Source organism: Takifugu flavidus, chromosome 18 (genome assembly GCF_003711565.1).
Source record: "Takifugu flavidus isolate HTHZ2018 chromosome 18, ASM371156v2, whole genome shotgun sequence".
NCBI classification, from domain to species: Eukaryota; Metazoa; Chordata; class Actinopteri; order Tetraodontiformes; family Tetraodontidae; genus Takifugu; species Takifugu flavidus.
In genome coordinates, this window is record NC_079537.1 from 7,456,111 (window position 1) to 7,472,401 (window position 16,291).

Consider the following 16,291-nt stretch of genomic DNA (forward strand, 5'->3'; position numbering starts at 1 on the left):
GTCTCATTTCCTTTTAAGGGTTGGCTTTGTGTATTTAACTTGATTTAAAAGCTCAGAGACCAAACCCCCATTTTTCGCTGCTTCCGGGATGTCAAAGGATCTTTTATCACACAAACTGCGAATTTTAATTTTTTTACGGTTGAAATTAGGGGGAATGCTCGGGAAAATGTGTGAATATATGAAACATTTACAAATGCTTTACATTAATTTAGGCCCAACCCTGCCTACGTCAAAGATTCGACCTTTTTCGTCATAAATGACGTTGTAAAGGTCAGTTGCAAACGCCAGAATGCGGTTGGTCCCGCATCTGGATCCGATGGATGGATGGATGGATGGATGGATGGATGGATGGATGGATGGATGGATGGATGGATGGATGGATGGATGGATGGATGGATGGATAGATAGATAGATAGATAGATAGATAGATAGATAGATAGATAGAGCAAGCTATTGGGAGAGTAACAACAGACACACTCCTGAAAAAAACTTTATTTACAAAGATTAACAAGCCAATTTATGAAACTATAAAAATAAATAAGAACTCTTTCAACCAGCTGCTCATAATTCACCACCTAATCTGACCAATATGAATCTTTTCTCATTTATAGAGGGACTTGGATAGTAAGTCTGGTGCATCAGAGAATCCATCGGATTGTCAACACCTCTGACAGTGGCAAAGCCAGGTTGGTCACTTTCAAAACCTGCAAAAGGGAAAAGAATTTTGGGGAAAAAAACAACTAAATCTTTCCAATACTAATTATGCAAAGAAAGCTGTGCTGAGCAGCAAAGAGCTCACCTTCATCTCACTGCAGTATGTGAAATCCATCACCATTTCTCCATTGGCTAAGACAAAAATGGGTGCGGATTGCAGCCCGAACACCTGCAGCCCTCCCAGGACCAGACCAGCGAGGGCCTCACCCACTGTCAGAGGTCCGCTCACCACCTGAGACTGGAGAAGACATTCACAGCGCTGAAACACAGCTGTCAATCAAGGAGAACTCCCTAAAGCAAAGCTGCATCAGCGCCTACGTGCAAATATCTGCCTCGTGTTCCATACCTCACCGGCAACAAAGACAATATAGGAATAATTTCCCGTTTCAAAGGTGTCGAGGCCATCGCCATCATCCCAGAACAGATCGCCCCACGCCCAGCCGCCTGCTGACAGCGCCACCGTCAGGGAGAAAGGGTTTGTGCGCGAGGCTGTTGTCGTCAGAGCAGGCTCCTTGAAAGGAAGCACAAACAGTACAGTACAGTTTTCTGTGTCAATGCACGTGCATTCTGCCAGAAAACGGGACCCACCTGCTGAGGAATAATGTGGCCCTCCCTCAAATGAACGTTGATGGTGTCCAAAGGGGCCGACAGGAGAAAGTACTGACCCCTGCTGTGGAGAGGCCGACCCTGGAGAACAGATGGCTTCACTCTTGGCTTCTACAGTCAGCCTCAAACATGGATTTTGTTTTATTTAAATACATTTTAGGATGAATCTGGTTTAAAGGGACAGTAAAACCCTGCAGGAATCTATTAAACAACACACTCGACTCACATTCAGCAGACTGTACCAAGTGCCGGGGGGAAGGTAAGCAGCCACTTCTACAGCCCCCCTCTTTAAGACGGGGCTAATCAAAAGTGAACTCCCCCACAGGAACTGCTCATCTACGGTCTGACTGCCTGGGTCAGAGGGGAACCTTGAAGGGAAGCAATGAAAAAATTACAATAGTGCAGAAGAAAGACTTCAGGTGTGCAGAACAACTAGAGGCAGGGCCACGTACTCCATGAAGAGAGGTCGGGCCACAGTTTCCGCAGAGGTGTGGGCATGATGGAAGAGCGTGTAGAGGAAGGGCAGGAGGGAGTAACGCAGGTTTAATGCACTTTTCATGGCGGCCTGGGCCTTTTGTCCAAATACGTAGGGCTCCTGAGGCTGCAGGATGGAGGGACACACAATGGGACCTTCTGGAGTTTATGCCATTCTTAATCGATCAGACTAAGGCAGACGCAGAAGAGAAACCTTAACGACAGACTTCTGGTCATTCTGCCCAGCGCACCGACAGGTGTGATTCTGTTCTCTGAAGACAGATGTAAAGCTGCGGGACGCCCAGCACCACAAACGTTCTAAACTCATGAACGGTGTCTCACAGCATTCGGCCTGTCGTTGTGATTCCTCATGAAAGGGTAGAAGGCGCCCAGCTGCATCCATCGTACGCACAGCTCCTCGGCGGTGTCGCCTCCGAAGCCGCAGACGTCGGCGCCGGCGAGCGGCACCCCGGACAGGCTGAACTGCAGCACGGCTGGGAGGAAGGACAAAAATGTCAGTCAAAGTCTGAAAGCTCTTATGTTGGTGGAACGTTGACAGAGAATGATGCGAAATCATAGGAAACAAACCAAAAAAGAACACACACCGGGGATGGAGTAGCGAAGCTGCTCCCAGTCACTCCGGACGTCTCCCGTCCACACTCCGGAGAAGCGTCCGATGCCTGGAAAGGAGGAGCGAGACAGGACGAATGGCCGCTTCCCGTGAATCTTTATGAGAGCACTGGGGATGGGAAGCAAATCCAGCCAATCTACGACCGTTTAACAACTTTAAAAACACACATTTTGACTCGGTCTAACCTGTGTGTGGCAAAGGCCTCAGTCAGTCCGTACATGTTGTGCAGGTTGTAGTGGGTGGACAGCTTCTGCTGGGCGGACATACACAGAGTCCCAGAGCTCAACTGGCCGCCAACCACACCTGTTTGAGTGACAGCAAACAGGCTTCTAGCTCAGGAAGTCTGTGTTTGCTCCTGATAAACCACAGTGCACTGTTGTCATGTGACAAATGACCTGTTAAATTTATTAAATCTTCTCATGTAGTGCACTCACTGGGGGTGTAGGGCGGATTCTCCAGCTCGCTGTCTGGACAGCCTTCCACAGAGCCCTGCACAAAACTTGCCGGTTCATTCATATCCTGAGAAGAAGAATGTGGAAAAGCGCAGAGGATCCAGTTAGAGCACACGTTAATGCTAGCAATGGAAGCTAAAATCCTCCGCTGTTTGCAAAGACTCACGATCCACAGACCGTCCACCGGAACTTTGGAATGAAAATCTCTGATGCAGTCTTCCCACCAGGACCTGGTTTCAGGGTTGGTGAAGTCAGGAAAGGCTGTAGGACCAGGCCAAACCTGGGAACACATAATGAAATAATGCTTGGCAAAAGTACCTCAAAAGGAGGGAAAATGACAAAAAATTATGAGAAATTATTTAACCTTCCCAATCAAGATATGTCCCGAGGAATTTTTAATGAAGACATCTCGTTTTAATCCATCCTCAAATGGAGCGTAGGTTCCAGGAGGGCTGGTGGTGCTGATGCCTGGATCCTAAGAAAGATCACCGGACACGACTCAGTCCCAAACTAAATGTGGCGCTATCTGCTGGAGAAACTGTGGTAATGACTGAGAGAGGTTTTCCTCTGTCCTACCAGGATGAGGATGTACCTCAAGCCTCTCATGTGGAACTCCTCCACCATTTCTGGGAGGTCTCCGAATCGCAACGGGTCCAAGGTGAAGACCCTACGCTTGTACGCATAATCTAGATCATTCCACTGTACATCCTGGAGGAGCAAATGGAATAAACACTCAGAAAAATATAAATCTCAACCATTTTGTCAAATCAAATCTACGCATTTGGAGCTCTGTGAGTTCTTCCTTACCATAGGAAATTCAGCATCGCGCATGCGTTGCACAACCTCCCGTGTTGCATTAGTGGTGGTGTAACCCCAGCGACACAGGTGGAAGCCCAGTGACCAATAAGGAGGCATCATAGAGTATCCTGGAGGGTAAACATAAATAAATATATACGGTCAATCAGGAACAAAGCAAAAAAATCAATAGAGGCAGACAAGAGGGGGCGGCTGTTGTCGGATGGTCCGACTGATTCCTAATATGCTGAAAATACATACCGATCACCTGAAGGTACTGTCGCACCACACTTTGAGGGTCAGGGCCCAAGAAGACGTAAAGATCCAGGATTCCTCCAAGAGCTATCCAGGTGAGAGCAGGGGTCGGCTGCAATATCACCTCTAGAGAGACACTGGAGTCAGGACAATTTAGGTCCTATTTCAACAAAAATCATCCGTTGATCATCAGATCACCAGTTATTGGATCAGTTGGTACCAATTGCGTTGCTGTTGAGAAGGAAAACTCCATGTGCCATCCCGTCCCCTTCCTGTACGATGTAGAATGGATGGGAGCCATAAAGATTGGCATCAGGCTGACACGCAAGACAAAACAGACAAGCAGATTGTGTTAATAAGTGGTTGCGACCCGCTTCTGTGTCTCACAGCACCAGACTCACATGTGGCGCCATGTCTCTGTTCCAGAGAGCCAGAGTTGTCCAGTTGACGTCCAGCAAGAGGGAGGAATAGTGCTGCCCAAGACCTGACACAAGATGGGAGGCGAGCGTGGTGGAGAGCTGAAGGTATTGGTCGGCAAACAGCAGAGGAGCGACGGTGGTGTTCATACTGGAGACAATCGGGAGCATGAAAGAAATCCCTCAATTTGTCAGGAGACCTCCCATTTTCATTAAGAAAATAAATAACCACATAAATATTAATAAATGTTTAATAAGAAAAGGCCACTCACATGACTCGTCCATTCGTTTTTCGCCGCACTATGAAGCCAAATGGGTCAGGCTGATATTCTGTAGTGTAGAGAAGGTCTTCGGCGTCTGTTTCTTCCCTGACAACAACGGCTGGGAGCTCAACTTCATACCGTGGAGACGATGGATCCTTCATCTGGAGAAGAAACAATCTGTTCCCTTTGGGAATTCTGTCAACGTGCTACACACCCTAAACTTATCGTATAATCTACTCTGCCTCCTACATGAAATAGTGGTCTTACAACACGCAGTGCAACAAAGTGTATGTGATGATATGAGAAAACTTCCAAAGGATCAAATCTATCATCAGAAAAAAGTGTGCTAGTCGATGTGCATCTTGTGCTTCAACAGAAACAGTGTAGTTACTCACAGTGATGCGTAAACAGTCTGTAGCTTCTTCTGTAACGTCGAGCTGCAGAACCGAGATGTCTCTGGGTAGGTAAGAGGGGGCTGCCCGGGTCAAGGTGGCAGTCAGGCCATGCAAGGTGGGCATGAGCGGACCCATTCTATAACCTCGATACAACCCGGGGTAGAAGCACCAAGGTGGACCTGCAGAGTCTGATCCAGGGGCATAACAACAGCCCCTCTGTTCACACTCTGACTGACTGACAGCTTTGTCTCTGGCACAATCAAACCGGCTGTCTGGGGCCATGGTGCATTCAGGATCCCTGGAAAAATCGTTCACTCTGGACCTGCCGCGGTGCATTGCTCTTTGCAGTTTAACTGAATTGTTGTATTTAATTGTGTGATTATGTGTGCTTGTTGTGTCTTGCTTAGCACGGCCTGGTAAAAATACCATGGTGTCATTATAAAACTGGTGGAAGTATAAATAAGGAAGGAAAGTCAGAGTGAAGAGAAGCAGACTCCCGATTACCTTCAACATCTGAACCACCCAAAAATACGGACCAAAAGACGCTTAAATTAAATATACCAACGTCTACCTAAATGTGAATTAACTGTGTTAATTACTAAAGTTAATAAACGTTCTATCTGAACGATAAACATTTGCACTCACAGTATTTCTTCCCTTTCAATGTTAAAACGCTATTCCCAGTCTGTCTTGGGCTAGTTTATCAGGGAACGCTTTCATCCATTACTCTCAACCAAACGAAAACCTGTTTTTCTTTCGAGCAACTGCCCAAATATCGATTTCTTGCAATAAAAAAAGAAAAAGAAATTTCTTCTGCGGGAGTAAAAAATAGCACCCGAGTACGGCAAGCGCAAAAGGACATCAGCGTTTGCAATATCTCCCACTTTCACATTAAGATCAGGGGTGATGTGTAGTGCACCGGGTGTTTCATTAATTCAACATTCATTTTATTTCAAAGTAAAACTTTCTGATCATTTTTACAGGTGTGATCTCAGGTGTGGTCGTCCTCAAAGTCGCGACTCGGACGGCAGGTGCGTCCCACCGTGTCCTCGTTGGAGCGCCCTCTGTGCGGTTCCACAGGTCAGTACGCCACGCAGATTGATGGTTTTAAGTTGTGATGCCTTTGTTTGTGTGTACGTTTGCTAGTAAGTTTTATACTCATTTGTGTAACTTTATTGATGTCGAAAAAAGTTTAACAAAAAAATCAGCAACGGCTGCGAAAGCTGTCCGGGTGTTCTGTGCCCCGGTCTTTGTCTGGCAGGCAGTCAGACGCGCTTCACAATGTAACCACTAAACTCCCACATAGTCCCACACCTGCAATTAAGAAACACACGACTGATATTTCGCAACTTTTATTTAATAGATGTTTAATAATAAAAGTTTGAAGATATGTATGATTTAAGAAAAATGTTGCATTCCTCCCTGAACTAATTTGTGATTGTGTACTTCATCAATTAACAGTCACAGTAAAATTACACTGTAATTATATATATCTTGCTTATTTGATCCTGCAGACCTAGGATAAATACCATGGTGTCATTATAAAACTGGTGAAAGTATAAACAAGGAAGGAAAGCAAGAGTGTAGGGAAGCAAATTCCTGATTAACTTCTGAACTTAACTTCTGAGCATCTGAACCATCTCTTTAGCGCAGGTCAAATAAGTTAAATATAACAATGTCATTCTTGTGATTAAACCTCTGTGCCTTGTGATTGCTAATTAATTGTATTTGTTTAAAAAATGTATTATAGTATGGCAAGCACAAGAGGACATTAGTGTTCAAAATAAATACCATTTAAATATTAAGATCAGGGGTGATACAAAAATGTTTATTAAATCAAAGAAATTAAAATACACTGAAACACATTCCTATAGTCATTTAAATCAAACACCCACCACCTTAATTGTACTTTTTTTTTTTTTAATATGAATTTTGTTATTTGCACCCTTACAATAATGATGTGCACAAACACAGACACTGACATTCATGTTGTGACAGTATGGTTTAAATGTACTATAAGCACTTTTACTTTTTCTTGCACTTACACATTTCATAATTTGCTTTAGTTTTTCTCTCTAAAAGCTTCAACTTAAATACATTTCATTCATATAAACAGAGTGTCAATTTATGCTTTTAATGACATGTGGAATTTGACATTAGGCCATCAGAATCAGAATATTGTTTAAAGACAGAATTACAGTGTTTCAATAAACAAAACTGCTTTCTGACATATTTTACATATGATTAAGAACATGAAACATGATCAAATATAGTGATTAACTGTGCAGTAGACTGTCTGGTCACTGATAATGAACACAATCACACTTCCCAATTGCTAGTACAACTTGAGAAGTTAACAACTGATTTTATCATGATATGCTCTCCTGCACTCCTGCAAGGTAATAGATGTAGAAAATGTATAGATGGGTGACAGTCTCTCTTTCTTTGTAAATAGCTGGATACAGCTCTCAGCTAGCTAGATAATGAAACGCATCATAAGACTATGTTACAACAATGTTGCAGGCAACAGGGCCTCTAAATGTGAACCCCAAATAGAAAGTGATGTTTTCATTCCCATGAGGAACTGAAGGTTTGTGAAGGGGCATGATACTGAACTTCCTCTTAAGGGGACCCTCCAGGTAAACCACCCCATCTTCTGTCCATCCAGTGACACATTTTAGGACCTTGACAATCTCGGGATTTTTCCAGTTTTCACCCCTAAACCACTTCATCCGTTTCTCTAAAACGGTGAAGCCTGTTGTGACACTCTCAAACTTTTTCTTGTGCACAAATTTGAGCAGGCCTTTCCCAGCTCCCAGAAAAAAATGGGTGTAGATCCTTCTTTTCCTCTGGGGAATGTCCTTCTTCTTGTCCCAGTAGTATTTATCCAGGTGTTCAACAGCTGATTGCACAATTTCATACTTTTTTCTTTTTCTTGATCCGTGTCCTGATCTTCAGGCCAGAATAACATGGTAATTAAGAATAAGACACCTGGTAAACACTTCCTCTTATCAGATGGGACCTGATGACAAAGTGCTTGAAGATCTTTTAAATGTGCTACCCTTGGATTCTGGGGCGAGAGACAGTTCAGAGCAATATGAGTGAATATGTAGTTGACAATATCCTTTTGGCCAAATTTGGCCCTCTGTGGACTGCTGGGATATAGAGACAGGATGGCCTCGAGACGGGGCACTGCCTTCTTCTGGTCCGCCAGCGTAGAAAGGATGGAGGTTATATTTCCGCCTCCAAGTTTGAAGATCATCATGCGCTTTTGAAAAGGACTTAGTTGAGCAGTTTTCTCCGGGTTAAGTTCATGTGGTTGAATAGTTTCACTGAAGTACTTCCCATATGCTTCAGATGTTTTTTCCATCCATTTTAGTGGATTGCTTATCTTCTCCTCTGCAATCACCTGGATCTCCTCTTCGTCATTACCAATGTCCTTCTGAAAGTAGCTCAGTTCTTCCGAAATCCATTCCAAGGCGTCTTGCATTGCCCTGTTAAGCTTTTTCAGACGATCGTGAAATGGCTCCCAGGCATCCTTGACTTCCACTGGGATGTAGTCTGTCAGTAGGTACTTCATACATTCAGAATGGCCGTTGAGTTTGTTTGCAAAAACATCCACTGACAGGATCAGTTTTAGTAGGCTGCACTCGGTCTCTACTTCAGAAAAAAATCCTGAATTGTTGACATTGTCCATATCTGCGACTGCTGCTTTCTCACATTCTTGAAAACACTCAATGGCTTTCAGTGCAGTCTCCACAGCATCTGCTGTATTCTGAGGCGTCTTCTTTATACTGGCTTCTTCAAGATCATTGCACTTTTTTTGGAACCACTTTTTGTACACCTGACCTTTTGTGTCTAGTATGAACGAATTGTAAGGCTGCTGTTTGGCTGCTGTCTCTGCCCAGTGTTCTGCCTGTTCAAACATTTTGTAGGTGTAATGAAGACGAGCAAGTGTTTGGGCAATGAACGGATCTTCACGAAAATACTGAAAGGCTTCTTCCAGTAACTGAATGGCCTTTTGTAGGTTTTTCTCATTTTCACACACGTGCTCTATCAAAGGAGCAAAAGCACTATCGTATCCATCCCCCTTGCTGATTCTAGCCCGCCTGATGAAGAGTGCTCTCAAAAATGACAGATATATTTCCCTTCCAAAACGATGTTCAAAAAGGACTTTTTCATGGAGCAAGTCCATGGCCAGGCTGCTCTGGGTCAGTTGGTCTCCCAGAAGTTGGTGGAGGATTTCCTTTGCAACAAATGGATGAATGATGCTGACGGAATTGATGTGTGTCTTCTCGTCCCTAAGGTGCAAAAAGACCAGCCTAGCCTGAGGACTGAGCGATTGCTCAAAGTTGTGTTGGTGAAACCTTTCCAAGTGAAAGGTTAACCCAAGCAAAGCTTCACAATGGGACTGAGAAATAAAAGAGTCTTGAACGTAAGTGTTCAACAGGGCTACATAGTGAATGAGGCGAGTAGTAACAGATTCATGATCAATTCCTTGCAGCAAGTGTTCTACAAACAATGTTACATATTCCTCGTTAAATTCTTCACTCAACAAAACAAAAGTCAGAATAAAATTGGGGTCATATTTTCTTTCAAGGTCTTTTCGCTTTCTAGAAAACTTTTCTTTCTCTTGGGCAGACAGCTTGTGAGTGACAGACACATTCATTAATGGGGACTCCTTGCATTTTTTCTCTGGCTCGTGTGATCGTCTGCAACTTAACAAAATGAAACATGTTAAGTTTTGAACTATTTTGTTGTTTATGGCAACTTCCAGCTCATTCTTGAGGTCATCCAGATATTCTTTGTCCGAGTCTTCAATGAGCAGCAGTGTGGGGAGACACCTCTGTGCATCTTTTTCTTCATATTCTCTCAGTTTAACAGCATGGTCTGCAACAATAGCAACTGAGTATGAATGCTTTATGACTGCACACCTTATAGTTTTCCTGTTATCCCACAGAACCTGTCTTGCTACAGTGCTTCCACCACTTCCCGGATGATGATAAATGTTGATAATATTTACAGGACTCTGACCTGTATTTGACTTCAATGCATCATTGAGGAGATTTGACACTTCTTGATAGGCATCTCTCTTTATTACCTCACCAACGAATCCACGCTCAGCAAGCCAGAAGTTCAACCATCTCACCTTCCCACCATGGTAAAATTGCTGTTCAATGTTCTTTTTCTCTTCATTGATGAAGTCTTCTCTTGTTTCTTCGCAGTGATTGACTGTCAAAATTTCCAGGGAACACAACTGTTCTTCAACTTGAGTCTTTAGATCACAGGTCCCCTTGACAAAGACTGGCAAGTGTTTACGGGTACATGCTTGAACAGGCTGTATTTGCAGCACGGTTGCATTGATGTGGCTCATGGTCATACCAACAACGCTTCCATTGTCCAGAGTTTCTGTTCCACATGACCCCTCTGCAAAGCTTTTCCACTTTTGGAAGTTTTCCGCTGCTTCACAGATACAGATGATGTCCTCATGACCTTCCATGTCTGTGAAAAACTCATTAAAGGTGTGCAAGAGTGGTTTCTCCACTGGTGATGTTAGAAGGAAAATTACTTGGAAAGTACCCTTTGGCAATATCTGCTTACAGATCAATGATACAGATTCCCGCAGAAAAGTCATTTTGGTCTTTATCCAAGTCAGTTCATCACACGGGTTTTCATTTCCTTTAAAGTCACTGCGGCCATTACAAAAAATCCAACTGGTTTGGTCAAACAGAAACAGCTTGCTGATGAATTCCTTGATGGACATGTCACCAGATAACTTATAGGTCTGCAAAGAATGCATGTTTGCAGTGTGATGCTGGAGGTATGTCTTGCAGAGTCCCGACACCTTCGAGTCAGGGTCAAAGTCAAACACACAAAACACATTCATGTTTAGAAGCCAGTCGACATTACAGAGATCATCTGGTTTGAGTTTGTTGGTGACCAGGATGAACCATTTGTCCTCTTCCATCAATTTCTTTCCACTCGTCATTAACATGGTGAGTTTCCTTCCAAGGTCTTGGCAGGATTCTGGCATACAGAGGAACATGCTTCTTTCTGCTTCTTCCCGCTGAGTATCGCGATCTTTGACCCGCTCATAAAACTCGCTCAAGTCTTTTTCATTCACTGGCTCTGTTTTGGCACCCACCCGCCGCAGTATTTGTTGCTTCTCCATCTCCACTTTGTTTGTCGCCTCCTTGAAGTTTGGGAGACGTGCCGCATACACCTTGTTCCTCACAATACTTAGCAAAGGCACAATGTCAACTTCTACCACATATCTCTTTTCTGTACCTTTCTGATCCATAACCTCAATGAACCTTGGAGGTCGTACGCACTGGCGAACATGTTCACTGTCGGTGGGAATGCTCCTTTCAATATAATCTAATGCATCGACATAGATGTCTTTCTCTTGGACCAAAATGCCTAATATCTCACCATGTGTATAATCTGCATTCTCTTTACTGTCCACCACACCAAAGTGTATAGTTCCATTTGACCTGATATTCATACATCCAATTGCAAATTTCAGAACCTCATGGGCAAACTTGGCTTGGAGTCTTGTGCGGTCCAATGTAGCAGCAAGTGCAAAAGACTTGTATTCATGACACGGGGAGATCAGGTCGAAAGCCCCAGATTCAGGTTGCATCACTCGGTGTTTCACATATATAAAATCAGTTCCTTCTTGATCGAATGGCCTTGGTTTACAGTCCTCCTTTGAGGTCTGGCCACATCGCTCCTGAGCAGTCGCCTTTGAGGTCTTTTGAGCTCTATTTGAAAGTTCCCCTTTCTGCTCTTCCTCCGTTTGTTTGTTTTCAGTGACTTTTCTTTGATTATGAGGATGCTTTGGCGAACTTTTAAGCTTATCTCTCTCTTGAATGATCAAATGAGCAGGGCCCAATTTCATGCAAATCTTTGTCTTCAAAAAGTTTTCATCAAGTGCAAGAAGGATTCTTCCATCTACTTCTTCTTCATAGATTTTGTTTATGTACTGCTCCTTCACTCCAATAGATCTTAGCCATGTGCTTACTTGAGATTCATTCCAACTCTCTGGTGACTGATTAAGAGCGCCAGCTGTAATTTTGGGGAAAAAATAAATAAATCAGAAAATGAAAGTGGTTTGTCATCCATCTACTTAGTCACTGATAGAAATAAAAAGTTCCATCCATCCTCTACCACTTATCCGGGGTAGGGTCGCCAGGGGGCATCCTAACTAGATGCCCAAGCCACCTCATCTGGCTCTTCTCAATGTGGAGGAGCAGCGGCTCTACTCCGAGCTCCTCCTGGATGTCAGAGCTTCTCACCCTATCTCTAAGGGAGAGCCCAGCCACCCTATGGAGGAAGCTCTTTTCGGCCGCTTGTACCCGTGATCGTGTTCTTTCGGTCATTACCCAAAGCTCATGACCATAGGTGAGGGTAGGAACGAAGATCAACCCGTAAATCGAGAGCTTCGCCTTTTGGCTCAGCTTTCTCTTCACCACAATGGACCGGTGCAGAGTCCGCATCACTGCTGACGCCGCACCGATCCGCCTGTCGATCTCCTGCTCCATTCTTCCCTCACTCGTGAACAAGACCCCGAGGTACTTGAACTCCTCCACTTGGGCATCCTCAGACGCCGGATGGTGGTCCAGAACCTTTTCGAAGCCGTCCGGAAGTTGTTCTCTATGGCCTCACTGAACTCTTCCCATGCCCGGGTCTTTGCCTCAGGAACCGCCGTAGATGCACTTTGCTTCGCCTGCCAGTACCTATCTGCTGCCTCAGGAGTCCCACAGGCCAATAAGGCCCGATACGACTCCTTCTTCAGCCTGACGGCATCCCTCACCGCTGGTGTCCACCAGGGGGTTGAGGCATTGCCGCCACAACAGGCACCAACCACCTTGCGGCCACAGCACCGGTCAGCCGCATCAACAATGGAGGCACGGAATATGGTCCACTCGGACTCAATGTCCCCCCCGCCTCCCCCAGGACATGGTCAAAGCTCTCCCGGAGGTGTGAGTTGAAGCTCCTTCTGACAGGAGACTCTGCCAGGTGTCCGGCATCCTTCCCCACTGGTGATCAGTTGACAGCTCTGCCCCTCTATTCACCCGGGTGTCCAGAACATGCGGCCGCAAATCCGATGACACAACCACAAAGTCGATTATCGATCTGTGGCCTAAGGCGTCCTGGTGCCAAGTGCACATGTGGACACCTTTATGCCTGAACAAGGACAATGAAGGTTATGGACAATCTGAGACGAGCACAGAAGTCCAATAACAAAACACCACTCGGGTTCAGATCAGGGGGGCCGTTCTCCCCAATCACAACTCTCCAGGTCACATTGTCGCTGCCAACGTGAGCATTAAAGTCACCTAGGAGGACGAGGGAGCCTCCAGATGGAGCACTCTCCAGCACTCCCTCTAAGGACTCCAAAAAGGGTGGATAGGCTGAACTGCTGTTTGGGCCATAGGCACAAACAACAGTCAGGATCCGTCCCCCCACCCGAAGGCGAAGGGAGGCTACCCTCTCATCCACCGGGGTAAACTCCATTATACAGGCACTGAGCCAGGGAGCAACGAGGATTGCCACCCCAGCCCGTCTCCTCTCAACACCGGTAACTCCAGAGTGGTAGAGAGTCCAACTCCTCTTGAAAAGACTGGTTCCAGAGCCCTTGCTATGCGTTGAGGTAAGGCCGACTATATCTAGTCGGAACTTCTCAACCTCACGCACCAGCTCAGGCTCCTTTCCCATCAGAGAGGTGACATTCCATATCCCTAGAGCCAGTTTCTGCAGCCGGCGATCAGACCGCCAAGGTCCCTGCCTTTGGCCGCTACCCAACACACAATGCACCCGACCCCCTTGGCCCCCCCTGCAGGTGGTGAGCCCACGGGAATAAATAAAATAAAAATTTAGTTGCAAACTAAAACCTATATTGCAGTTTAACAGCATCAAAAAACAATCAACATAAATGCACACATTTTAATAATCACTGCACTACTTTTCATGTCCAGACATCCAGACATAAGGTCACTTCATATTATCATCTGAGTAGTCTACTTACTTACCCATGATTGTCTCTACTGTTTCCAGGACTTTGACTTTGGACTTCAGTTACTAACTTCCATCTGGAAAAAAAGATACAGCATGTTTCCATATTCTAACCTAAGAACTACAGGGGGTTGAGTAGTTGCAATACGTTCACTTTTAACAGTTGCATCTGCAATCTAAAAAAGATCTATCATCTAAAAGATGATAGATCATCTAAAAGATGATAGATCATCTAAAAAAGATAAATGTTTAACTACAGAAGATCTTTCTTCACAAACAGTTAGCAGCTCGTCACATGAGAGGAAAGTGGAAAAACTCCACTCACCTTAGGCCACCTACTGTCCACCGAGGCTCTGAGAACTATTCTAGAGGTTGCTGCGCATTTGTCATACGAACACCAGTTTTTTGTTTGACTGTACCAAATGTGTTCATTAAGAGGATACATTCAAAAAGCTTTGTTCAATTATTCAGTACTTAGCAGGAGCTCCATCCTCCCTAAAAGTCCATCATTTGTACAGTGCACGAGCGAGTGACAAAGCACATTAATGTAATCATGCCCTCAGCCAAAGTTCAGCAGGTTTAGGAGTCATTTGCATAGAAAATGCCTTTGTGTCTGCAGACCCAGTGACCCCTCAGCTGATGCTTATGTACTTTTATTGATATAGAATTTTTTAAAATGTAGGACTCTTACTTTTAATGGGAGTATTTTTGTTTTGATGTATAATACTTTCACTTGAGGCCACAACACTTCTGTTATTATTTATCTATTAGGTGAACAGTGATTGAAAATAACTGATGGAACATGAACAATATTAGTACTATATGTATGCATGTTTATGAGGTGGGTTTCTAACTTATTGGGTGCAATGGTATGTGTTCGCCGAGGTAGGTTGTTCCTTAATATCTTATGTATGGATGGTCGCTATCAGCATGCTTAATTAGCTGCCTTTAGATAGCATGCGGACCCTCCTTTACTATCCTGTGTTCCTATATTAACTGCAGTTTTTGTAGTGTGCATTTATGATTCATTAATGTTTGGTTGTGGTATGAAGGATGATGTGTATTTGCTAGTATTTTAGCATGTCCGAAATGATAGGCATGTGCTGATTGCACCGTGTACTCATTATTTATTCATTTGTTCCTTGTTTTCAGAACTACAACTATACCACTTTGTTCATTTTATTCATCTTATTCTTTGTACAGTGATTACATCCACCAGTCACCTCCTCTCTGTTTCATCCTGCCTGGACATTCTGACCTAGAAACATTGTTCTGGATTGTATGTGATGAAAGCTTGAACAGTCCTACTCCATTCTCCTAAATTCCACCTATTCACTAACCAGTTTCAAGGTATACCGTGGTATGAAAAAGTCATGTTTTTAAAACCCTCCGTCTAAAAGGACCGACTCCGCTGTTTGTGAATACTTCAGCTACCGTAAACATATTGAATATATAAGTTTCGTTTTCAGTTCCACGAACTGGTCCAAAAAGCTATAGCGGAGTGACGTCATTATTGTGGCGACTGGTGCAAAGCCCCGCCCCTTCGCTCTGATTGGTCGGAACACTTTAGCCTTGTTGGTATGGTCCTGGGAGCAGACGGCTACAGTGACCAGAGTTTTTCACCGTCGCTATTTGTGATCTCCTGTAAGTCAGCAGTCTTTTGCTCAGAGTTTGACACAGCTTCCCAGGTTTTAGCACCTTCACAGGAGGTTTGCGGTTGTTGTTGCCCGCCTAGTTTTGCAGTCCTTCGGTTTGAGCACTATGAGTGCATCGCCGCGCACGTAACCCCAAAATGCACAAATTCCTCAGATCTCGCGAAAGTAGCCTCTACTAAGCATCCTCTTCCTGTCGACTGAAATCCAAGCATTCATAAACCATTTAAATAAAGCACCAAATTGCTAATCTAGCGCGTTCCAGCGATAACCGGCAACTTCGTAGTCGAAAGACATGTATTCCTTTTAGCACAGCGTTGACTGATATGATTTGGAGGGGGGAATAAAACACACCACGAAAATGACCGTACCCGTCGAGGTTAGACGATCACTTACCTCCCTGATCGGTGCCCATCATTTGATGAAGTGGTCACACTCGCCTCGGAGGATGAAGTGGTGGTCTCGTCACACTTCTCCGTATTTATGGTGTGATCTTGGGAACACCCCCAAAACAGAATGAGTTTCGATTTCAAGGAAAAGGGTGCATCTGCCTTGTACTTCCGCATGGAAACAATTTTATCAGGTCTCCCCAGAAAGTGTTCAGCACTTCAGGTTTAAGA

General features: G+C 44.5%; 2 protein-coding genes across 7 annotated transcripts; both read right to left on the reverse strand.

The window, feature by feature from the left end:
• Positions 1 to 477: 477 nt before the first annotated feature.
• Positions 478 to 6,548, reverse strand: gaa (alpha glucosidase). Of its 6 annotated transcripts, none has more exons than XR_008947081.1 (19): positions 5,002 to 6,548; positions 4,616 to 4,767; positions 4,329 to 4,494; positions 4,148 to 4,244; positions 3,934 to 4,053; positions 3,685 to 3,803; positions 3,454 to 3,585; positions 3,242 to 3,352; positions 3,044 to 3,157; positions 2,860 to 2,944; positions 2,611 to 2,728; positions 2,400 to 2,533; positions 2,137 to 2,288; positions 1,773 to 1,921; positions 1,547 to 1,688; positions 1,303 to 1,401; positions 1,066 to 1,225; positions 800 to 952; positions 478 to 704 (listed from the first exon to the last, which is right to left on the reverse strand). XR_008947081.1 is itself a non-coding variant. In XM_057014748.1 (19 exons), exons 1-19 carry the CDS (start codon positions 5,512 to 5,514, stop codon positions 639 to 641), a joined length of 2,811 nt encoding a protein of 936 aa, XP_056870728.1. In that variant the 5' UTR covers positions 5,515 to 6,548; the 3' UTR covers positions 478 to 638. The 6 variants fall into 6 exon arrangements, 3 of the variants coding, with proteins under 3 accessions (XP_056870728.1, XP_056870727.1, XP_056870729.1); XR_008947080.1 differs by having other exon boundaries at positions 800 to 984; positions 1,061 to 1,225; XM_057014748.1 differs by having other exon boundaries at positions 800 to 984; positions 1,066 to 1,222.
• Positions 6,549 to 6,808: 260 nt separating this feature from the next.
• LOC130514879 (sterile alpha motif domain-containing protein 9-like) lies at positions 6,809 to 16,147 on the reverse strand. The gene is given in 5 exon segments (XM_057014726.1): positions 6,809 to 7,930; positions 7,933 to 11,727; positions 12,031 to 12,069; positions 14,037 to 14,096; positions 16,068 to 16,147. Coding segments are annotated over 4 exon segments (4,266 nt in total). The 5' UTR covers positions 14,041 to 14,096; positions 16,068 to 16,147; the 3' UTR covers positions 6,809 to 7,502.
• Positions 16,148 to 16,291: the final 144 nt, after the last annotated feature.

What these genes read in the sequence shown, in the direction of transcription:
- gaa (XM_057014747.1), bottom strand. Translation starts at nt 5,514, where the DNA reads ATGTTGAAGGTAATCGGGAGTCTGCTTCTCTTCACTCTGACTTTCCTT. An exon ending in ACAGAGACATGGCGCCACAT is followed by an intron (nt 4,245 to 4,328) that starts GTGAGTCTGGTG and finishes CTTGCGTGTCAG; the next exon opens with CCTGATGCCAATCTTTATGG. An exon ending in GCTTCGCTACTCCATCCCCG is followed by an intron (nt 2,289 to 2,399) that starts GTGTGTGTTCTT and finishes CCTTCCTCCCAG; the next exon opens with CCGTGCTGCAGTTCAGCCTG.